The following is a 24792-nucleotide window of genomic DNA, read 5'->3' as shown; positions in this document are numbered from 1 at the left end:
GAAGAGAGAGCTTCAAGCCTCCTTCTCAGCTAAAGCCTACAGATATTTGAACTAATCTTTCAAGCAGTTTTAATTATCGCATCATTTTTAGAAGCTTCTTACTGTGTGTTCTATCAACACTCAGTGGAACTAAATAAATTTTTTGTGTAACCCTTCTCTGCTTTGTTTTGCTGTTCCAGTCTGAATATTGATATACTTAGTCATTGGTGCTGGTAGTGAAATTGTATGCCATTTTAAATATGTGATAAACTCTTGCATCCTAGATTTAAAATGCAGCCTCCGCTTTGAAGATCCGGTAGTGTATTTGTGTTTCTTCCTGTGGTCTATGCTAAATTTTGCAGCAGTCAAACTAAGTTTATACCCATGGGTTTGTGGAAAACCTCAGTTCTGTTAAGTGTTGTGTTGGCAATAAAATACAGCTCAAAAGAAATCAGATACTTTAGACAAACAGTAATAGCTACTAAAATAGCTTCTAAAAGAAGTGTAACCGTCATTCTTTTGAATGAATTTTGGGGTCATGAAAGTGAAGGACTTGCTAGGCTCTCTAGTTGGTCTGCTAGTGCATCTCCAATACCAATTGGCCGGCCTGTCCTGTCCCTTGTTATCTTTGTTGAATTTATGTCATTCACACCAAAACAGTTTACTCACTTCATGCTGGGAACTAGGAAGGAACCATCAATCTCATTTTCACTGGTCCTATTTCTAAATTTGAACCAGAACTCCAAAGGTGGAAAGGCTAGAGCATTAACCTAATGTGCTGCTTAATCCCCAGCAGATTTTCTGTATCACCTAAATGCTGTAATGGGCTACACTCAGATTTTTTCACTGGAGCTAAATCTGTATCTTTTCTTGTAGAGGATATTTGGAGAAGCTGCTGAAAAGAATTTATATCTCTCTCAGCTGATTATATTGGATACACTGGAAAAATGTCTTGCTGGGGTAAGTAGTCTAATTTATAATTGCTGAGTTTCTGAATCAGATGTAGAAAAGTGAACAGAAGTTCTATAAATGTGTGCCTGTGTATACTAGGTATGAATAAACTGACAATCACTTGATTTATTTCACATAGAATTAATGCTAATTTTAGAAAAACTTCTGTGAAGTAGTTAATGTAACTGATAAAATAACAATGTGTAGAATGTCCATCCTCTCCCACCTCCACCCCATTAACAGTGATCAAAAATGCCTTGACTTGTTAACTAAGTGGACAAAGGAAGGTTTCAGATCTAATCTTTCCTCCACTTCACTTGCAAAGTTCTAATATTGTATGTTTCTCTACAACAATTCATATAAAAAGAATAAACCATTGTGTGCATGGAAAACAAATTAAAGTAATGGGTTTCAGTGTTAAGCTTTCATTGCATTTGTATAAACTGTGGGTGGATGGGGAGATTCTAAGTAGGGATACAAACGAAAGAATAAAAATGGTTTCATTTCACAATTTAATACAAAATTAAAGGATAATTTTACAATCATTTTAAAAGTGGAAAATAGTAAAAATTAAAATATAAATGCTTAAATTATATGTTCAAATTAGTGAAGTTTGTGGAAGTCCTAGCTAGTGTTTCTTAAATGAAGCAGAGATTTCTTGTTGACATAGTTCTGTTTCTGTTTTCTATAATTATATACCCAGACAGAATCCTTCACTATTGCCATATTAAGATTACTTTTGCAGGTATTTCCTAGTTTACATTATTTTAACCATATCCAAACTTCCAGTGAGAGTCCAATTCTGAAGTTTCCACACAAACTTTCCTATTCCATTCAGATCTTTGCTGAGAGGCAGTTTGCTTTACCTTTGGGATGAAAACAGTTGTATAATTGCAAAGCCAAACTTCATCTTATGTAAAAACTCTGAGTCTCAGGTTTATTCCTAAAGATTTCTTTTAGCTTTGTTCCAGGAAGAATGTAATGAAATCATCAAAGCTGTGTGCAATTCCTTAGTACTGGTTGTAAAAGATATTTCTCTACAGTGTAATAAATACAATAGAGTTTGGTTTATCAAGGTAGAACATCTTTTAATATAGTAAAGATGCTGATGATCTAAGTAATCGTGCTATTTTAAATACGTAAGAAAAGAATGTAGGTATCTACATAATGCAGACTAGATTTCAATTTTTAAAAAAAGTAAATTATACCAGTAACTTAGACTTGTCTAATTTCATAAATCCATATCTTCCTTTTTTAAAAGCCACAATTCATATTGATCAAAACCTCAGTGTGTTTCAGATACATAATGAAACCTCTAGCAGCTTAAAATTGTATGTCTTGTCAATTTAGATGAAAGCTAGTTGAGCCAGTATGTTTAGTAAGACTTGAGCCAAAGCTGTATCCAAAGAGAGTTGTGTTCTGTGATATGGTCAGACATACTTCATGCTTACTATTGCTTCTTAATGTTTCACCAAGTTCTCATGGCAACAAGACTCAGGTCAACTAAGTAGGATCACTGCAACTTCTGAATTGCCCATAGTAATTTCATTGATAGGATTTTAAAAGTTTAAACGCTGACCTGACCGTCTGTTAAGATTCTTAGTAAAGTTGCTCTTTAAATTCTTCGTTAAATAGTTTCCTTATGCCTCGTACTGTGCAAATTGGAAAAAGTAGAATTCTACAGGAAAGAGTGTGATTCCAGACAAGAACAAAAAAAGCTACAGAGTCAGTAAAGAAGCACCCTCTCCATCATGTCTTTTAAATCCCTACTGGAGGAAAAACAACGGTCAGAAAACCATTTGAGAGAATTAAGAGTCTGAGTTTACCGTAGGTTCTTCTAAGGCAAACAACTGACTCAAATGCTCTCAAACCAATACTTTGACAGGTTGGCAGGGTGTGTCCCTTAAGTCTTCAAACCTCTTGCTCAAAAAAAGTATTTTGATAGCCCATTCAGTGCTTGATGATATTGACCTACTAACATTGTCTCACAGGTCAGGTATGGAAACATATTCAAAGATGTAAAATACTACTTTATGTGAAATTATAAGAAATTACTGTTAGCGGCAGTGGGGGAGGGGTGGTCAGAGCTTTTTTGCGTTGAAGTCAATGAGAGTTTAGTCTGTGTAGAGAGTAAGTAGTAGAAGATCTTTTCCTGGGATAGTAGTAACTAGAAATACTATTTTTGCCTGTAAAGCTGTGAAAGGGAATTTCAGGAAATAAGTGAAATGTTTACATTTTAGCAACCAAAGGACACGATGCGACTAGATGAGACGATGCTGGTCAAACAGTTGCTGCCAGAAATCTGCCATTTTATCCATACGTACCGTGAAGGAAACCAACATGCAGCTGAACTTCGCAATTCTGCCTCTGGGGTTCTCTTTTCTCTGAGTTGCAATAATTTTAATGCAGTCTTCAGCCGCATTTCCACCAGGTGAGTGCATGAATGGCAGAGCTTATCCAGTGGATCAGATGTCTTCTCAAACACTGTGAATGTTGTTGCCTGGCTCTAATCAGTATAGATGAAAACAAAGGCTAAAATTCACGACAGACCTTTCTGATCTGAAAAATATTAACGTGAAAATGCTGATGGGGTGTTTGTATCATAATAAGTTGTTTGTTTAAAATCTTTTCTGATGAAAATCCCTCTACATTTCAAAACTCTGCTTAAGCATCAGTTGATAAAATTAGTCAGATTCTGTCTCCAGTCTGTGTTTTTTACAGCATATTTTCTGGGTGCTAGACTTACTTATTTTTTAGACCGGCTTTTATATGAACAAAACCTGCTATAGAACGGAACTAATGATAAAACCAAGTTGAAATGTAGGGTGGGTGCTTGCTAGTGAGAGATTTCTAAAGATTAACAGACACACTTAACTTATATCCATTAATGTGTCTGCTGTTTCATGGTAACTTCTAGTTCTCTGTAGCTCTGTTGGAGCCTTAAGGGTGTTGTCCTCCCCTAATTTTCCATACTTGAAGGCCCATATCTGTCCATTCGTGTGATTGAGAATGGGGCATGATTGCCTTAAAGCTAAGAATATTACTCCTTATTGGCTTTGGAAGGAGCCTGCTTGTCCTCTCATGTGAGTTTTATATCAGTGTATCCCCACTGATTATAATGGAATTACTCCTGATTTACACCACTCTAAATGAGAGGTGAATCAGGGCCAAGGTATGCTATCCCCTCTTTACTTCCCACGTTGCATGCATCTCTTCGGTGCTATGTCTTTGGCCAGCCCACCAAGCTTGCATGGGAAACTTTTATTAAGGAAATGCTTTTATGTCCTTTGAAAGTTGCTTGAAAAGGCTTAACTCTTATCGGAGTGGAGTGGTTATAACCAACAGTGGATAACTGAGTGGATAATTTGTTGGCATTGAATCCGATGCTCCTTTATTAGGGTCGGGCAGCAGTGAGTATGCCAGTTTGAGTTGTTCTTAGTACACCAGTCTAATTAAAACTAGGGCTTGTGTAACTTATACAATTAAAAGAGCTTTAAGAACATTAGAATGGAAGTGCATTCAAATTTTAAATATGAAACTTGTTAAACATCTAATTAGCTGAAATCTCAACTATTCTTTAAACTTTAAAGGGCTTTAATAATCTCTCTTTCAAGGACCTGGACTTAGTAGCTAGGATGGAGGATGTGGTTTTTGCTAAATTGATTAGGTTTAGTTGCTTACAGGGTAGGAAATAATTCCATGCACTTCTGTTATAGGGAGTTACACTAGAACTTATTCTTGTAGATAGTTCTTTAATGTGTATTTGTTTATACATCTGCAGTATAGTTTTTCAGTATAGATCTTTTTTACTCAAACTTAATTTTGAAATTCTAGGCTGTTTCAAGGCTGGAGTTGATTTTTGTTTCCACACAATTCTGTTTTTCATTGGTATAGAAGTGGTTAAACATTTGGCTGTTTGTTGCTAATATCCACAGAGGTCAGCCTGCCGACAGTTAGCATTGCTGATCTTTTGACCCATGCTTCCTGTTTAGGCATATTTCTAGGCTCTGTACAGCAGCTGGGGGATTTTTGGCATGTAAAGCACAGCATCAGGGACCTTCCCGTTCTCAGCGTGGGCTGTTAAGTTTTCCCTCCATTGATGAAATGAAGAGCTGCTTTTGTGTGTAGTGATAGAAATCACATATCATGTCAAGTACACATCTGTAACTTTGGAAGGAGTCAACACAATCTCATAGCTTGCAGGCGCATATGATTGTTATTAGTGGCTTGTGATCTGATATGGTGTTTAGTAAGTTACCCTCGAAAAAGGAGGGAAAAAATTTACCACAGTTCTTAAACTGATGGGATTAACACTCACGGAGTTTCATTAGGGACAAAAAAAAAAAAAAAGGGGCTCCCCTTTGCCTGAGGGCTGACTGCAGTTCCCTTCAGAGACACTGAATACTCCTGATTGTTGACCAGATGCTATAGCTCAAGTGCAAAGCAAGGCACCCATTCCCAGGGGCATGGCCCAAAGGCACCACCAGCATGAGTCAGAGAGGTCAATGCTCAGGTGAAATGTAATATAGATTACTTCCACAGCATTGTAAAGAAAAAGAGGATATAGGGTAAAAACTTGGTGTTAACATAAATATAAACTGATTGCATTTGTAGCTTATATCTTGAAATGTTGAGAAATTTTCCTCTGAAACTTTTCTATATTATGATAAAATGAAAATATTCTGTAAAATTAACTCTTAGTGGTCATCCAAAGTTTGTTTTTAATTCTTGGATCTGTCAAAGTTCTAATTGTAAGTCTCTGGACGGGATGATGATGATCCTTTAATATTCAAATGTTTACTGTTTGTTTTCATTTCACTTGTATAATAGGAGGTGTTTTTCATAAGTATAAACATGTCAACCATGGCTGACATTCTCTGTTTTGAGAAGTTAATACCGTTTATTGTTTTGAGTTATTACTTTACTTTGCATCTCTTTAGATTACAGGAACTGACTGTGTGTTCGGAAGATAATGCTGATGTTCATGATATTGAACTTTTACAGTATATAAGTGTGGACTGCATAAAACTGAAACGAATATTGCAAGGTAGGCTGTGAAACTGTATATCTTAGGGCTGATCATCAGACTAGTTTTGTGCTGCCATAACTATCTGTTTAGAAATCTGTAGTTAGTGGTATGACCCCCTAGCATAGACACAGTTACGCTGGTATAACACATTCCTGTATATTAATTTACAAACAGTATAATTTTACTTCAAATTATAATTAGCATCTGATTTTAAAATAGCTGGTGCTTAGAACCTCTGAGCTGTATTATTGGGTTGAATTATTATATACCTATTTTGTTAGGAATGAGTTTTTCTTTCAAATGTCAAAATTTTTTATTTTTGCAGAGACAGTATTTAAGTTTAAAGCCCTAAAGAAAGTAGCTCAACTGGCCGTTATAAACAGTCTTGAAAAGGCAAGTATGTTACCGTTGATATATTCTAAGTGGAATTTTCTTGCTGTTCCTCAGTCACTGATTTGCAGTCTCATGCCCCTGTTTGAATTTAGGAACCGGAAAACACTAGTCTCTTTTGAACAGGTCACTTTTCACTGTAAACACACATGTATGAGAGTTTTGCTGTAAAAGCACTGCATGCTGAGACTCTGAAGGACAAAAAAAGTCATCTCTTCCATTGAAAGTTTATTTCCTAAGCTGAGTTTATTTCCTAAACTGATTGTTGCATATGTGTAAAGACATGTTGAATTATCTGTAGGCATTTTGGAACTGGGTGGAAAACTATCCTGATGAATTCACAAAGCTTTACCAGACACCACAGACTGATATGGCGGGTAAGACATAACAAATCATTTTGATGTGTATCTCTTAAAATATGGATTTATCAGGCTAAGTCCATTGGTTGTAACTTTCACAAAGTTTTATGTCAGAGATCACCAACTTCACGGACATTTTGTACACTTCTTGCTTCTCAGGCAGCTCGCATAAAAGAAGCATCTTTCTGTCATCCTTTGCCAGAGCAGCCTGGGATACACTCTTTATCTCCCTTCACTCAACAAATGGAAATGAGGAGGAAGGGGGTAATGGTGGGAACTGGCCTGCTTTATAGAGCTCTATTTTGGTACACATAACAAGTAAACAAAACACACAAACATAAACTATCTTACATACAAATAAAAGTAAATTTACAAATACACATTTTAGCCCCTGATTCAGGAAAGCATTCCTGTTCAGGAAGGGCACGTAAGCATATGCGTAGAGCTCTGCAGATCTGTAGCTATCTGCTTTATTTTCATGTTTCAGATCGCAGATGAATGCGGATCCAAATTTTATGTCTAGAGTCCTGCAAATCTGCGTATATCCACGGACCGTTTGCGGATTGGATGCAAATACAAATTTTGTATTGACACAAGGCTCTACATATGCTTTAGCCTTTCTAATTAGGGAAGGACATAAGCACATTTTAAAGTTATTTTATGAATCATTGTTTTAATACTGTTTAAAGCCCAGTTCAGCCACAATTGCATGCCTAAGCATGGTTGTAAAACACAATTATTTTATTTTTTTAGAAGGAGCCATACTTTTCCTCTTATGTTCTATTCCCCCTTTATCTTCCTTTCAAAAGTAGTGCTAAACTTCTTTTGCTTCCCAGTACTCAAGACGCAGCCTTCCAGTTTCCATTTGTGTCATAATAGGACCTGTATCTGAACTCTGAAAACAGGCTGAAATGTCTGTTATTTGTACATGCATATTTTAGTGTCTGCAAACTAGAATTCTGGAAAGTTTTTCACAGTTTAAATCTTCAGCTACTATTTAGTGAGTTGGTTAGCTGGAAAAAGAATGAATATAATTGATTTTAAAAATTATGGAAAATAGTGAAAGCAAATTTTGGCATTTGTACACGTCAGTTACAGTATTTCATAGAATAATATTTTTGATCAATGTTTTTTCCCCCTTAGATGTTCGAAATCTCCTTTTTTATTTCCTATTTCTTTCTGCAGACAGTTATACCTAACTCTGACATAAGTCTTCATCCACAGATCATATGTATTTATGGAATGCTCTATAGTAGTCATGTCTAGTGAATAAATTATGTGTGTGACTGTCTTGCTCATATTTCTTTTGTTCTTCTTGAACCAAAGTCCAAAGATTTCTCGTGCTTTTTCTTTTGAGTAATGTTCTTTGCAAATTAGGATTATGAGCTAAACATAACAGGATATTTAAACGCTTTTCCCCTCAGTGTTTCTTCCGTAGTCATTTGGTTGTTTTATAATGTAGATTGTGCAGAGAAGTTGTTTGACTTGGTGGATGGCTTTGCCGAAAGCACGAAACGTAAAGCAGCAGTTTGGCCACTGCAAATCATTCTTCTTGTCCTGTGTCCAGAAATCATTCAAGATATAGCCAAGGATGTGGTGGAGGAAACCAAAATAAACAAGGTGAAGAAAGCTAAAATGTCATAGTGAAAAAAAGTCTGAATTCACTAGGGTTTGTGTCTTGGCATGTCCTATATTGTTTAAAAACTCTATACTCTCTGATATAAGCCTATTCTGCCTCTGTTTTTTTTTTAAAAACCCACATTAAACCCCCCTATTAAATCCCTACTTTTTCCTACTATTCAGGCTTCTTGGAGCTCTCACCTAGCCCTTTACTTTCCCTACCATCAGAGCTTTGTGTAATGACATATATCCTGCTTGATGAGGGTTGTATAGCTACTCGTGACAATTGAATTCCTAGAACTAAAAAAAGGGTTTGTGCGGAACAAACTGCCACCTTAGCACTTACAGTCCCTGCTGGGCTTGAGAGTAAAGAACTCCTAGAGTTTTGAATCCTGCCAAATTCCTCCCCAAGTCCCTTAATCAAGTTTTACATTACTGCTAATCTGAACTGAACTTTGTGGGCAGTGGGGTGTTTTTGTTTTTGTTTTTTTTTTGTTTGATTCGGTTTTTTTGCAATGTGTGGAAATAAGAACATAACAGCCATGCTGGGTCAGACCAAAGGTCCATCTAGCCCAGTATCCTATCTTCCAGAAGTGACCAATGCCAGGTGCTATAGAGGGAATGAACAGAACAGGTAATCATCATATGATCCATTCCTTGTCGCCCATTCCTAGCTTCTGGTAAACAGAGGCTAGGGACACCATCCCTGCCCGTCCTGGCTAATAGCCATTGATGGACCTATCCTCCATGAATTTATCTAGTTCTTTTTTGAACCCCGTTATAGTCTTGGTCTTCACAACATCCTCTGGCAAGGCGTTCCACAGGTTGACTGTGCCTTGTGTGGAAAAAATGCTTCCTTTTGTGTGTGTTAAACCTGCTGTCTATTAATTTCATTTGGTGACCCCTAGTTCTTGTGTTATGAGAAGGAGTAAATAACACTTGCTTATTTACTTTCTCCACACCAGTCATGATTTTATAGACCTCTAACATATCCCCCCTTAGTCATCTCTTTTCCAAGCTGAAAAGTCCCAGTCTTATTAATCTCTCCTCATACGGCAGCCGTTCCATACCCTAATAATTTGTTGCCCTTTTCTGAACCTTTTCCAATTCCAATATATCTTTTTTGAGATAGGGTGACCACATCTGCATGCGGTATTCAAGATGTGGGCGTACCATGGATTTATATAGAGGCAGTATATTTTCTGTTTTATAATCTATCCCTTTCTTAATGATTTCCAACATTCGGCTCTCTTTTTTGACTGCTGTTGCACATCGAGTGGATGTTTTGAGAGAACTAGTCACAGTGACGCCAAGATCTTTCTTGAATGGTAACAGCTAATTTAGACCCCATCATTTTATATGTATAGTTTGGATTGTTTTCCAATGTGCATTATTTTGCATTTATCAACATTGAATTTCGTCTGCAATTTTGTTGCCCAATTGCCCAGTTTTGAAAGATCCTTTTGTAGCTCTTTGCAGTCTGCCTGGGACTTAACTATCTTGAGTAGTTTTGTATCATCTGCAAATATTTCCATCTCACTGTTTACCCCTTTTTCTAGATCATTTATGAATATGTTGAATAGGACTGGGTCTAGTACAGGCTCCTGGGGGACACCACTATTTACCTCTCTCCATTCTGAGAACTGACCATTTATTCCTACCCTTTGTTTCCTATCTTTTAACCAGTTACCAGACCATGAGAGGACCTTTCCTCTGATCCCATGACTGCTTACTTTGCTTAAGAGCCTTTGGTGAGGGACCTTGTCAAAGGCTTTCTGAAAATCTAAATACACTATATCCATTGGATCCCCCTTGTCCAAACTTTTTTTGACCCCCGCAAAGAATTCTAGTAGATTTGTGAGGCATGATTTCCCTTTACAAAAACCATTTTTTTACCCCCCCCCCCCCCAAAAAATAAACCCCAAATTATTTTCGCCTATGTGTCTGACAATTTTGTTCTTTACTATTGTTTCAACCAGTTTGCTCAGTACTGAAGTCAGGCTTACAGGCCTGTAATTTCCGGGGTCACCTTTGGAGCCCTTTTTAAAAATTAGCATCACAATAGCTATCCTCCAGTGATTTGGTACAGAAGCTGATTTAAATGATAGGTTACAGACTATAGTTAATAGTCCTGCAATTTGAGTTCCTTCAGAACTCTTGGGTGAATACCATCTGGTCCTGGTGACTTATTACTGTTTAGTTTATCAATTTGTTCCAAAACCTCTTTTAATGACACCTCAATCTGGGACAGTTCCTCAGATTTGTCAGCTAAAAAGAATGGCTCAGGTTTGGGAATCTCCCTCACATCCTCAACCTTGAAGACCGATGCAAAGAATTGATTTAGTTTCTCCACAATGGCCTTATCGTCCTGGAGTGCTCCTTTAGCATCTCTATCGTCCAGTGGCCCCACCGGTTGTTTAGCAGGCTGCCTGCTTCTGATGTACTTAATTTTTTTTGCTATTACTTGTTGAATCTTTGGCTAGCTGTTCTTCAAATTCTTTTTTGGCCTTCCTAATTATATTTTTACCTTCATTTGCCAGAGTTTATGCTCCTTTCTGTTTTCTTCACTAGGGTTTAACCTGCACTTTTCAAAGGATGCCTTTTTGCCTCTCACTGCTTCTCTTACTTTGTTGTTTAGCCATGGTGGCTCTTTTTTTGGTTCTTACTTTTTTTTTTTTTTAATTTGGGGTATACATTTCAGTTGAGCCTCTATTATGGTGTCTTTAAAAAGTTTCCATGCAGCTTGTGGGGATTTTGCTTTTGAGGCTGTGCCTTTTAATTTCTGTTTAACTAACCTCCTCATCTTTGCGTAGTTCCCCTTTCTGAAATTAAATGCTATAGTGTTGGGCTGCTGTGGTGTTTTCCCCACCACAGGGAGTTAAATTTAATTATATTATGGTCACTGTTACCAGCGGTCCAGCTATATGCACCTCTTGGACCTGATCCTGTGCTCCAATTACAACTAAATCAACAATTGCCTCTCCTCTTGTGGGATCCAGGACTAGCTGCTCCAAGAAACAGTCATTTAAGGTGTTAAGAAACTTTGTCTCTACATCCTGTCCTGAGGTGATCTGTATCCAGTCAATATGGGGATAGTTGAAATCCCCCCACTTATTACTGAGTTTTTTACTTTAATAGCCTCTCTCATCTCCCTGAGCATTTCACAGTCACTATCACCATCCTGGTCAGGTGGTCTGTAATATATCCCTACTGCTATATTCTTCTAATTCGAGCATGGAATTACTATCCGTAGAGATTCTGTGGTACAGTTTGGTTCATTTAAGATTTTTACTTCATTTGATTCTACACTTTCTTTCACATATAGTGCCACTCCCCCACCAACACAACCTTCTTCTGTTCTTCTGATATATTTTGTACCCGAAAAGTTTGGTGTGCAAATGAAGTTCTGTAACACAGATAGAATTTGACTTGGCTACAACTAAAAATAAGCAATCCTTGGAGCATCCAAGTTGGCCACTGCCAAGCTGAATATATCATGGTATCTTCACACAAATGTGAATGGTCCAAAGTGAGTGTGTAAAGAATAAAATATACTTTTCTAAACTGATACACCAGTATTTCCATTTTTTTTTTGGTATTTAAAAATGTAAAAGCTCTGTCCACAGCTCCTAAAACATTGGTTATAACTATTTTCTTTTCTTTTCTTTTTTGGTTTTTATGTTTGAATTCTGCAGAAACTGTTTCTGGACAACCTCAGGAAAGCACTTGCAAGCCATAGTGGGAGCAGACAGCTGACTGAAAGTGCTGCTATTGCTTGTGTTAAACTGTGCAAAGCATCCACCTACATCAACTGGGAAGATAATTCTGTCATTTTCCTTCTCGTGCAGTCCATGGTTGATGATCTTAAGGTAAAGAGGAAGAGAGAGGAGCCTGGAAATCATTTTGTCGTTTTCTAGATCTGATGAGAAAATTGATTCGTTTGTCTTTTACTAATAAGCCCAATGTCTTGGAGTATCTTTGGTAGCATTTTTGTAAGCAAGCTGTGCATGTTCTAGTATTTTATAATTACACCAGTATTGCAGCTCCAGTATTCTTCATTCACTCTTACTTTCCTTCTCTCAAATCCCGCATTGTCTCTTGACTTCCTACATTTTGTTTCTGCTGAATGCCTTTTGGCTTAAATAGCACTAAGGAATTTTATATTCTCTTAATGCAACATTTACCCACTTACATCCCATATGTAATGCCCAAACTACTTCTTGCTTTTCCAAATACATCTTTAGCTCTGGGTATTGCAACATGTAATCAACCAAGCTTCTGAGATTATATGGGTGAATTAAAAAGCAAGGGATAGGTTCTGAATTTTCTTTTTTGTCTCTATTAAATCTGTAAAAGTTGACTTTTTTTAAAGATTAAATATTATTTAAGAGGTTTCAGAAATAACGAATGTTAGCAGATTTTTAAAATTGTAACGTTTAGAGTGACCTACTCTCTGATTTTTTTTAACAAATTAGTGATATATTACAAGCAGACTGGAATAACATTTTTATCTGAATTTTTGTGTAGACCTTGCTGTTTAATCCAAGTAAACCTTTCTCAAGAGGCAATCAGAATGCAGATGTAGACCTTATGATAGACTGCTTAGTTTCCTGCTTTCGCATAAACCCTCAGAAGAACCCATACCTTAAGGTGAGGCCATGATTTTATGGGCAAGTAGTGTCTTCTGATGCTATTTATGACTTGTCAGATATCAAGGGTGTGTTAGTGGCAGCCAGAAATTCATAAATAATTTCAAACTTATTAATATTTGTCAGAAATTCTTTGTGTTGAGTATTTTGTATCAATCTGTCTGCTGTTCTGCTTGTATTGAAATTTTTTAAATTTACTAAAAGGGCTTTGGTGCTTTGTTCAATCTGATCTTGAGAGATGTTAAAGAATAACAGTTTTCCTAAATGGCTTTTATATTAACGTTTTCCTTCTAGATCTGCTTGGCACAGAATTCCCCATCAACGTTTCATTATGTGCTGGTTAACTCACTCCAGCGAATAATCACAAATGTAAGTTTTAAAAGTATTTAGTTAGCCTAGAGGTGGTTGATTTTATTTAGGAATTGAAATATTCATTTGAATAGACTATTGGCAGTAGACTAAATCTTGCGCACTGTGTTCATTCTACTGGTTCTAGCACAATCATCAAGATTTGCCCATTTATGGACAATGGATTTAGGTCTCTTCGACCTTGGGCTCACTGAGTTACAGGTCTGCATCTCAGTACAAATTTAATGTGCTGAAATGTGAGGATGAAAAAGCATGTTTATTGTATTGTTTTTAATATAAAGTGCTATTTTCCTGTTGCATAACAAGCTTCCTCATTATCTACTTACCAGGTTTCAAAATAGGCCGAGATTCTAATCACCATAGTTGCATGGCAGCAGTTCCTTTGCTGCTTCAACCCCTCTTGCTCTTTCCAGTGTATTGACATTGATCATTTAAGGGAGGAGGACCGCAGACTCATTATTTATATTATGGGAGGCAGTATTGCCTAGTGGATGGAGCAATGGACTGGGACTCGACAGATCTGGGTTCCATTCCCAGCTCAACTACTGGGTTACCTGGGGCAAGTCACTTCACTTCTCTGTGTTTCAGTTTTCTCATCCATAAAATGGTAATAGTGATGGGTACCTCCTTTGTAAAATGCTACGTACGTGCTAGGTGGTATTGGTGGTATTATGCCAGTCATGGAAACGGGGTCCTAGTCATGGAAAAGGGCCCCATTAGGCCAAGCGCTGTACACTCATACAAAGAAGGTGGTCCCTGCCCAAAAGAGTTTATAATCCAAGTATAAAATGAGAGACAACAGGTAGATGCAATGAACAGATGGGCGAGGCTTACCCCTATTATCTCCATTTGGTGTGGGGTAAAAAGACAGGACACGCATTTATTTTAAAAAAGTAAAAATTCCTAGAACAGAGATTAAACCCACAATCCAGAGAGCTTTAAAAATATTTAAACCACATTGCACTGTGTAACTTGGAGCATCACAGGTTTTTGCTAAAGCAGTAGCCTGCCCCAAATCCTGTGGGCTCTCCCTAGGGCTGCTCTTGTAGTATTTTTGCACTAGCTATGGGAAGAGCTTTGAACAGAAAGCTCCTGTAACTAGTGGCTTTCACTGAAATGTGAAACTTGATTTTCGTTTTAAAACATTTATAAAATTAACTTTTGGCCTTTAAATGGTTCTTTTCTATAATAATTTCTCCCTAATTTTTGTTGTCTAATAGAATGTGCAGTTCATACATGGACTTTGCACTGCTCTCAGGCTGAGTTTGAGGCTTTTTTGGGTCTTTAATGCTAAAGCACAACTCTCCGTGCCCACTTGTCTTCGATAAAAGTGACTGCGTGTTTCCTAATATTGCGAGTATGGAAGTAGTTTTCGATGAAGCACAAAACCATTAGGGAAAAGGGTCTTAATTTAACCCCTTCTGGCAAAAGAAAACAGAAAACTTGGAGTAGAAAAAAAACTGATTCCAAGCTAATGAAATCTTTGTTGTGAAAACTATTTGCCCTTTGAATAGTATTGCATAGCCCATTTTGAATATTCATGTCTTAAACTGGACTTTAAGTAGCAACTTCTTTAATTTGGCTTGCTTTTGTAATCTGCTACTAACTTCTCCAATGTCAGTCTAACTGACACTGATCTTGAAGTACTTACTGACTGAAAAACCAATTATGACAGCAAGTAGTCTGTTTTGGGTTTTTGTTTTAAATAGATTGTGATTTGTATGACGTGCTACTTTTTAAGTACCAGTGTATTTTCTTCCTAGTCTGAAGTGGACTGGTGGCCCAAGATTGATGCTGTGTACTGTCACGCCGTGGAACTCCGCAGCATGTTCAGTGAAACACTTCAGAAAGCTGTGCAGGGTTGTGGGGCCCATCCAGCAATTCGTATGACACCGGTAAGCCTTGGGGCTGTGATTTAACAATTACTGTCCATTGCATTTTCTGTCTCCATTCCATTCCTGCTGTTCTATTCATCAATGTTAGTCTGGAAGATAGAGTAAAAATGTAGCAATCCATAAAGCAACAGAGAGCCTTACATGCTCTGTAAACCTTGCAGTATTCTGTGTATTCACAAAGTATTCCTACTAAGTTAATTAGTGATCTTGTTTCTTAGCTTTTATGCTGCTCTCAGACCGACAAGATAGAAATAATCTACTTTCTGTAATACAGTCTGAATGTTCTTTTAAGGTGTCTTGCTATATCCAGGCCTATTTAGTGAAGGCAATACTTGGCCTTTTTTTTTTTTTTTTTTTTTTCATAATCAGAATAATTCTACCCTCTGCTGCATACAGCAGAATAAATTTCAGTATCTGCTGCATTTCTACATTGATGATGAGCAGGAGTTTTTGATTTGAAATGCTTTTTGTTTGTTTTACTTACTCTGTCTTAAGCATGTTGGCTGTTTGGTCTTAGTGACAGCACAGAAATTGTAAAGATTTGCAAGCATTATGAAATGAAAACTGCTTTGATCATCTTTATAAAAATCTTCAATAAATCGTGGATTAGTCTATAGTATGCTATCCAAATGTCTTTTGAAGTAGTTCTGCTCATTTTGAACTTTCAGTTTAGGACTTTCTATATTGTGCGAAGTTAACTTGTTTGTTTTTTGCAAAGATATAGTTTTCAGTGTCCCAGATATTTACTGTAGCAGAAGGCCTAAAGCTATACATGCAGCTGAAATATTCCTAATAATTCAGTATTTTGTTTAAAAGAAAATGATTGGGCAAAATTAGTTGAACGTTATAGAATTGTTTAACTCAGTTTTTATATCTGTACATTCATCTGTTGAGAATATAGCAAGGGTATTGTACTTGGCAACTCTGAGATTGATTGATTGGTGGTGCTTTGTCTTTTGCTTCTTATTTTCTGTTCTTATTGGCTGCTGTCGCTCACATGATCAGATGCCAACCAGTCACTGTTTTGCATGGCAGTGGGCCTCTGTTGCTGTAAGTATGACCCATTGTAACTACCGCAGAAAAGCCTTCAATTTCTTTGACTTTTCTGTGTATAGTTACCGTTGAAGTCACATCACTTCATTTCAGATGGAATATGTAGCATGTCTTCAATTATAGGTTGTATGAAGTAAATAAATCATTTCACAGATCAGATAAACCATACAGCTTCCTTTCTGCCATGCTTTTCTTTTCAGAGTTCCCTTAATTGTGACAAAGTGATCATATACAGTAGCAGTTTTCTCTGGCAGTACAGTTGTCACTTTTTGTCAAATGCTTTGAGTATGAGATTTTATTGTGCATCTTTAAGAGTGAAATTGAATTTTTTTTAGCAAAATAGTTTGGGATTATAAAGTCTCAAATTTGTAATTACACAAAGCCATACTTGAAAAGAATTCAAGAATAGGCTTGTAATCTTTGAGACTACTTTTTTGTTCCAGGGTATAAATCTGTAGATCAAAAAGTTAAAATAAAAAGCTTGCAACTTCAGTGTTACCGCTTGAAAGGTATCTTCCCAGGGATGAATTTATTTAAGTTTTTAAAGAATACTGTGTTCACTGCTATTGTTGAGTCCCTCATGCATATAAAACTCAATAAAATAAATTGTAAAACTTGAAATACTATAATTTTAAATATTCCTATTTTCACAGACTTAAAAAGTAAGCAAAATTAGATGCTAATTACAGATTATACAGTTTGGACAAAAAATACCATCGTGGTAGCACCTAGGAACCCTGGCATTTCATTGTGCAAGGCTCTATACAAGCATAGAACAAAAAGGTCTCTGTCCCAAACAATTTATAGTTTAGTCAAAATATTGTTTATAATGAGATTGAAAAAACACAGCCAATATGCAATGGGAGCCATTCACATGCTTAAAGTTACGCATATTTGTAAGTTTTGCAAGATGAGGGCATACATTTGTAAATTAGACTAACTTTTAAGCTCTCATGATTAGCAACATCCAGATATTTGTCAGATGTGGAGGGCAATTCCCCTTTGATCAAGGACACTGAACAAGGATTAACATATTTCTTAGTTGTACTGAAGAAACTCCTTTGCAGATATCAAATAGCTCCTGAGAGCTTCCTCTGTCCAGTAGTGTAACTTTACATAGTTAACTGTAATTCTCTGTGTGTCCATTTGTGTGAAGGTGCATAGGCCATATCTCGGGACAGATAGTCACACTTACTTATAAAGGTGGTAGACTCTCTCACCTAGTTCAGATTTTTTTTCATATCTGAATTGCATAACTGTTTCCCTGGTGAGCTAGGATGAACAGAGGCATTAGAATCTCCTCCCATGCAAATGAGGAAATTGAATATTGTATGAGTAGTATTTCACCATTCCTCTTCAAATGAAGCTAACTTTCTCTGACTTTAGCCTGTGTTAGAGTACTGTACGGGCATTTCTATACTACAGTGATAAGTCAACCTATGATCACGTTACTCTCCTTCTGTCTACTTTCCTTCTGTCTCCTCCTCACCAGAGCGCTTCCACCAACTGAAGGGGGCAGTGTGGGGGACTGGGAGCTAAGGCTCTCAGCTGTGCGCAGTTCCCAGCCGGGAGCCCAGCTGCTCCTAGGGCTTCTCACCTCCAGTGGGGAGATATGTACCCGGAGCCCAGTCAGCAGCCATGCTCCTGGCAGGGAAGTGAGCACGGGCAGCAACTGGGCTCCCAGCGGAGAGCTTCAGTGCAGCCGGGCTCTCAGCAGGGAGTGTAGAGCCAAAATCCAGGGGGCGGAGCAGAGATCTGTGAGCCCGGGTGGCAGCCCGAGTTGGGAGCCTGACTGGCAGCCCAGCTTGGAGCAGAGGCTTGGCAGCAGCCCGGTTGGGGAGCCTGGAGCCAGGCTTCCTTGTCAATTTAATGGCTCCAGCTCCAGGAGAGCCGTGAAATTGATAAGACACTCAACAGCTGATGTAGGGAATACACTGTCTACACAGACACTGTGTTGCCCTAACTACTTCGACATAAGCCTCTCATGGAGGTAGAGTTGTTATGTCAGTGTAGTAGGGCACTTGCATCATTGGGACAAGGCTGTAGTGTGTACACTGACATAATTAGGTCAACGTAAGCTGCCATATGTTGACCTAACTGTGTAGTGTAGACCGGGCCTCTGTATTTTACTAATGATTCAGCACCATCTGAAAACTGCAAGACACGGTTTTCAGAGATCCATTGCATTAAAATAGAGTAACACAGCTGCTACTGCTTAAAATGTGAGAAGAGTGAGTTCTTGCCTTACAGTAAAAAGAACAGGAGGACTTGTGGCACCTTAGAGACTAACCAATTTATTTAGTCCCACGAAAGTCTCACGAAAGCTTATGCTCAAATAAATTGGTTAGTGTCTGAGGTGCCTCCTTTTCTTTTTGCGAATACAGACTAACACGGCTGTTACTCTGAAACCTGCCTTAAAGTATTGTCATTTACATTAATATCGAAAAACAGCATGTTAACATTACTGTGATTTAAACTAACTCTGTTTTAAAAATCTAAACGTATTAAAAAACCCCCCAAGATGTTGAAGTTAAATTAAAACCATCGATTGCTGTGCCAGCAGAAGTATTTTGATTTTTGTTGTTGTTTGAGGGATTAAAAAAAATTACAATATTTTATTAGTAGGTATATCTGATTTTCTTAGTATTGGAATAATTATTTTCATAGGTTTTTCCCCAATTTCAGAAAACCTTTTGTGGGCAACTTATTGACAAGATGAAATTCTTTTTCGCTTACATATAGTTTTAATTAAAATGATAGCTTATTTTTAAACAAACTATATTTTTAATATGTAAAAGGTTAAAGTGAATACATAAAAGGGTAAAGTACAAAAGTTATATTTATACTTTACTGAATTGCATATACAATTGTTAGCCATATGATACCTGTTCCTTTTCATGCATTATTGATTATAAAAATAATAAGCTTTTAAAAATGTTAAATTATCAACCCCGCTATATGTAGTACTTCATTGACAAATGTTGTAATATTTTTTCCTTAGAGTCTTACATTTAAAGAGAAAATGACAAGCCTTAAATTTAAAGAAAAACCTACAGACTTGGAAACCAGAAGTTATAAGTTTTTGCTGTTATCCATGGTAAAACTGTTACATGCTGATCCAAAGCTCTTGCTGTATGTAAGTAAATGTTACTGTTGAATTAGTGAAATCTTGATGTTAAAAGAAATATTGAAAAAGCATTTTAGCTTTTTGTTAAATATGAAGTCATCATATAAATAACCCTAGGAAATAAAGTCACTAAAGTATAAATACCAAAAACAAAGTAATAAAATTGGTAAAAAAAATAAAAATTCAAACTCAGAATGTTTAGCTCTAGGATGATACTTTTTTCTCTTCTCGTCATCCAATCAAGACAATTTATGAAGGCAGCTTTTCTAATGTCCATTATATAAACACCAGGCCCATCCCACTGTATTTCTTCTGCTTATCAGTAATGTGATGAACCTGGGCAGTGCGTTAGGACAGATCCCAGTCAGTCATCCTAGTTGCTGATCATTGTGTCAAGAATGAGACGACAAGATAGCGAGACTGCAGGGCATGAAGTTCTTTGGTTCTAGAGAGCGCCAGATTAAAGTGACAAAGAGTATAAAACCTGTAAACTTGAATAGAGGGGAAATGGATTGGGGAAGAAAATACGATCAGGAAAAAGAATTAGGGTAAAAATCTCGAGCAGAAAAACAAAAGAGAATACTAAAGAGAAATTAATGAACTCAACTTGTAAAAATATGATAGAAGAGATGTTATGAATAACACTGTGGAAAGACTGAGGGAAAGTCACCAAAGAATCATAAGGGAGATATGAAAAAGAGAGGACAGTAAACTTACTAAGATATGCTTATTTTGTAAATGGATGTCATAATGGGTATTCTGTAAGGTTCCTTTCAAATAATTTTTCTGGGATTCTGCAAATCATAATATGGAGATCAACTCTAACCAAAGCATCAGAAATTAGTTCCAATTATGTTAAATGTACACCTTGAAAATAACATTGGATGTACAATATTGCCAAATAATCATTATCATTTTATTACAATCTGAATCTTATAATGAGGGTTGTGAAATTTTATTTTGTCTGTTTTGTTTACTCTTCAGTTTGAATTTTTTTTTAGATTGCCCCAAAGTATGACATTCAAGGACTATCTCAAAAAACAAACAAAAAAAAACCAACTCACCAATCCCTCTTTACTTGTATGAGGATCTATGAAAGTAGTCACCTGAAGTCTGCCTGCGGTTAATTTAGTTCTGTGAATGCTGTTGGCCAGGGTATTGAAGGGGTCTGCATTTTCAGAGCAGATAAAACATGGCCCATTTCTGAACAACGTTGCTTTTCAAACCATTTTACTCTCTTTACTGTTTAGAATCCAAGGAAGCAAGGGCCTGAGACACAGAGTAGTACTGCTGAATTAATTACTGGACTTGTACAACTTGTTCCACAGTCCAACATGCCAGAAATAGCCCAAGAAGCCATGGAGGTAAGGGAAGTGTTCTTCCCCCACGCAGGGTGATTAGCTTGTGAATTGTGCTGAGCATATCAGGCTTTTTGTGTAAAAGCTTTTAAGTATTGATCAGTTTGTTTCCAAAGTTGAGTGTTAGAGCTTGTCTACATGGCAAGTTACCACTCTGCAAGCTAGGGTGTGAATTTGCAGCGCACCAGCTTGCAGCATGGCCGTGTGGACATTGGTACAGCACTCGGGGACTTTGACTGCACTGTAGCAATGTCCTCAGTAACTTGGTGTGTAGATGAGCCTTTAGTGTTTGGTCTGTATTCATGCATTTTTCTAAAAGTAGGTTCAATTGAAAGTTTGCAATACAATAAAGCAAAGGCCTATTTAAGGAAAGATTTCAAAGGTATGATAGGGAATTGTCTTCTGTGGTCCTCCCATGTCACTGAGAGATTTGTTCCTCACTGAAGCTGGCCTTAACCAAGATCTATTTCAGAAGGGGTTTTATGGATCTTCCACTACATTGTAGAGAGAGTACTGTTAAAATCCCTCCACTGACAGCCTGCCTGTCTGCCCCAGTTCTTTCTGACTGGCTGAGATAAGTATTCATTTTACCTCTGGGACCATGGCCAATGATGGTTACTTTCTGAATCAGCAAGTGTGGAGGGGGCATATAAGCAGGCAAGTACTTCTAATCCTAAGGCTGTTAAAATCCTTTCCCTGCTTGTTCTGTAATTAAAGTGCACCACACTTGAGGTAAATGAGCTTCAGTAGTCCAGCAGGCAAAACACCAAGATTGATTTCTAAGCCGTCCATGCTATATTGCTAATGTAAGGCTGCTGAGTAAGTTGCCATTCAGTTTGGTACGTTGATGCGTTTTCTTGGTGGTAGAAATGTATAACAGATTTAAAATATATTGAAACTAGAGACGTCAATTTCTTTTGGTGTGTGAGAAGGAAAGATTCTATGTCTCAGTTAAATTACAAGTTATTAAATTGTCCTGGATTACTGTGATTTGAGGCTCGCACATGCTATCAGGAGCACTGTGTCTAAGACTTCCATCTTCCACGCTTCTAGGGGGAAAACTTTCAAATATTGAAGGAAAGGATATCTAAAACATTCTTCAGGGTGTTGCTTTTACTGCTTCACTCAATCTTTGTAGCTAAATTCTGCGGCTTGCATTGCGGCATTTCCATCAATGATAATCACTCCAAATGTTACAGTATCCGTATGTTGTTTTGGCCCAGAATACAGTGGTGTCTTTTTAAATAAAAGTACTGTGATTGGCTTGGAAGTGTTTTGGACAATTTAAATATGACAAACTCTCCCAAACCCATCCTCTAATGTATAGTATTAGATGAAGGATTTGATTTTCCGTTAGTTATGTTACTTAGTTTAGGCATGCTGGGCCAGACTTTGATCTGGAGTAAGCCGAGGTAGCTCTGTTTTGAATGGAGTACCAGCAATTTACACTAGCTGAGAATCTGGTGTGTTTTATGTCCTCAATCTTTAACCCACTTACCATCTTTTTTTCTTCTAGCTTAGTTATTTCAAAGTGGTTCCTGTTACGAACTATTCTGAAAATCATTAAAAGTTGCTACACAAGTGTGTGGGGATCTGCCCTAGCTGATGGAAATGTCACTTTCAATGGTATTATTTTGCCACCACAGCTCTTACAATCTCTGCTTTCATGGAATTTGTTAGATTGATAAAGTTAGGAATTCGAGGTAGAGCTGCTTATTCTATCGTTGATTCTTTTATTTATTTATTTTTTTTAAAAAAAATTTTTTTATAAACACCAAAGTATTAAATTTCTTTGGACATTTTAGCAGGGGTCTTCAAACAGTAGGTGATCTTACATGAAGCATCTCATTTGTCACATTACCCAAGGATAGTTACGGATGACGTGGCAGCTTTTAATTTAAATTTCCCTTGCTCTTGAGAGCTTGCCATAACTATATTTTGGTGAATAACTTGTAACCAGCAGTTTTACTTTTTCTGCTTGCTAATTGTCCGTGACTTTGTGATTTTTCTCACATTTATTTGCCAAATATTTTCCCGAAGAAATTATTGGTGTTGAGCTCATTTGTGAGTATTTGCTATATGAGCTGTCACTTTTGATTGGGCACATAGGTCACATAGTCCATTTCTGTTCTTTCAAGTTTCTGGTGTGACTATGCATATTTAAAATTCATAATTACTTTTCTGCAAACATTTTTCAATAGTTGTTTAAACCTTGCTGTTTCCTTAAACCAATAAACTTGTTCAAGAGAATAATTGAAGAAAATAAACCCCAAAGAGGTGCAAACATAATTTTTAAAAATGAAAATGAATATTTTTGAAATATGCTTGCTAATACTCTCCCAGTTCTGGTCAGAATGTACTGTTATTTTAATTAACTTTTTGCAAGTTGAAAACAAAGAAATTGCACCTCTTTTCTTACAACAGAGAATTCTTCAACTATAGATGCTCTATTGTTGCTATTCTAGTTTTATACCAGCAGGATTGCTGTTTCATTACATTTTTCCAGATGGGTCATTGAAGTAAACACTAAAGTAAAAAGTTCCCTTTTTAAAAGACTTGACATGTCCTTGGTTCATTTTGGAGATTCACATGCAAGTAATACAAGATAATGTATCAAGTTTGGGTTGTAAATATTTAATAAAAGCTAAAAGATGATTATGGAAGCTTGCTTAATAATGAACTTCTGCTTTTCCATAAAAAAAATTGCATATTTTTGTTTTCCATTAGATTTACTATTTTAAATGTAAATATAATTAATATTTGGATTCATATATATTTAATCTACTTTGCTGCATATGCTGAAGTACTCTGCAAATTATTTTCTCTTAAGTGAAAAGCTACTCTGTTTTGAATTCAGGCCTTGCTAGTTCTTCATCAGTTAGACAGCATTGATTTATGGAATCCAGATGCACCCATAGAAACATTTTGGGAAATTAGGTAGGTAAATTAGCTTTTATGAATCAGATAAATAGCCCTGTCTGAGATGTCTTTTCTTTTGAAGTAGCTGTGATTTATACTTGTCTGAAAAAAGCCAAGTAGTTTCAATGTGTCTCTAAAACCAAAACTATTCATGTATACACTATCTTGTTTAGTTTCACAGAAATCCTTTTCCATTTTACTAGTTAACTTTTACAGAAATTGCATGTCACAGATATCTTGCTAGCTTTGTCAGAGGTTTTTAATCCAGTATTCAGTTGTAACTGTGGCTGTTAATTAAAAATATGTTTATAATTTTTATCTTATCTGATTGAAATGCTTACTATTTGCTTTTTAAAAAAAATGTATTTATGCACTAAGGCAGGATAAATCCAGCAAACCCACCCCTATGGAATTACTTAATATTATTTCTGAAACTAAAGCTCACTTTATGTGGAAGTTCATTTCACTGGTGCGAGTCAGCTGCCTTGTCCTAAAGGGTTTTTTAATAAAGAATTCTACTGACTAAGATAATCTAGCATTTTATTTTATAACTTATAATATAGCAATTGCAGCAATTGACTCGATAGATGAGACTATTAGGGAAAAGGTATTTCAGCACTCACAAGAAGGCAAAAATGGACATTAAATGTGACCCTGCATGAACCTGAAATTGTGAATCATGAAAATAAACTTAAAATATTTCATGCTTTGTCATAGGATGTGTATCAGTACACAATTTTTTTTTTGGTAGGAGAAAGGAATTTAGTATACGTTTCCAGAACACATTGCTCTCCGCATCAATAAATTAGTCTTCATTGGTGCATTATATGGCTTCAGGGATTGGTAATGTGGATAGGCTTTCACCTTTACATTTTTGGCTTGAGTCCTGCCTAGGCTAGCAGTAATTGAAACTATATTATATAGCTATGATGAGTTTGTTGTCTGTTCAGGCTGGGGGCAAAAAAACCATAAAAACTGACACTAATCGGGACTCTTTGGCAGTTTTAACAGTGTACTGAATGGATTTGAACGAACACTCCTAGATGTGTGTTCCTTACTAACAGAGTTGAGACACATCAGGGCAATGTAGGTAA

At 36.7% G+C, this 24792-nt stretch overlaps 1 protein-coding gene across 3 annotated transcripts in view; it reads left to right on the top strand.

Moving 5' to 3' along the window:
• NF1 (neurofibromin 1) overlaps window positions 1–24792 on the top strand; it is a 168252-nt gene that overhangs the window by 19116 nt on the left and 124344 nt on the right. For all 3 annotated transcript variants that reach the window (XM_084650627.1, XM_084650626.1, XM_084650625.1), the window contains exons 3-15: window positions 856–939; window positions 3171–3361; window positions 5871–5977; window positions 6285–6352; window positions 6651–6726; window positions 8171–8328; window positions 12024–12197; window positions 12856–12978; window positions 13272–13346; window positions 15110–15241; window positions 19296–19430; window positions 20672–20785; window positions 23637–23716. In XM_084650627.1, the coding sequence (XP_084506753.1) occupies window positions 856–939; window positions 3171–3361; window positions 5871–5977; window positions 6285–6352; window positions 6651–6726; window positions 8171–8328; window positions 12024–12197; window positions 12856–12978; window positions 13272–13346; window positions 15110–15241; window positions 19296–19430; window positions 20672–20785; window positions 23637–23716 (1517 nt within the window). The remainder of the gene's footprint in view (window positions 1–855; window positions 940–3170; window positions 3362–5870; window positions 5978–6284; window positions 6353–6650; window positions 6727–8170; window positions 8329–12023; window positions 12198–12855; window positions 12979–13271; window positions 13347–15109; window positions 15242–19295; window positions 19431–20671; window positions 20786–23636; window positions 23717–24792) is intronic.

Source organism: Lepidochelys olivacea (genome assembly GCF_965140295.1).
Source record: "Lepidochelys olivacea isolate rLepOli2 genome assembly, chromosome: 17".
Taxonomy (NCBI): domain Eukaryota; kingdom Metazoa; phylum Chordata; order Testudines; family Cheloniidae; genus Lepidochelys; species Lepidochelys olivacea.
This window is presented reverse-complemented; position numbering and strand designations above follow the sequence as displayed.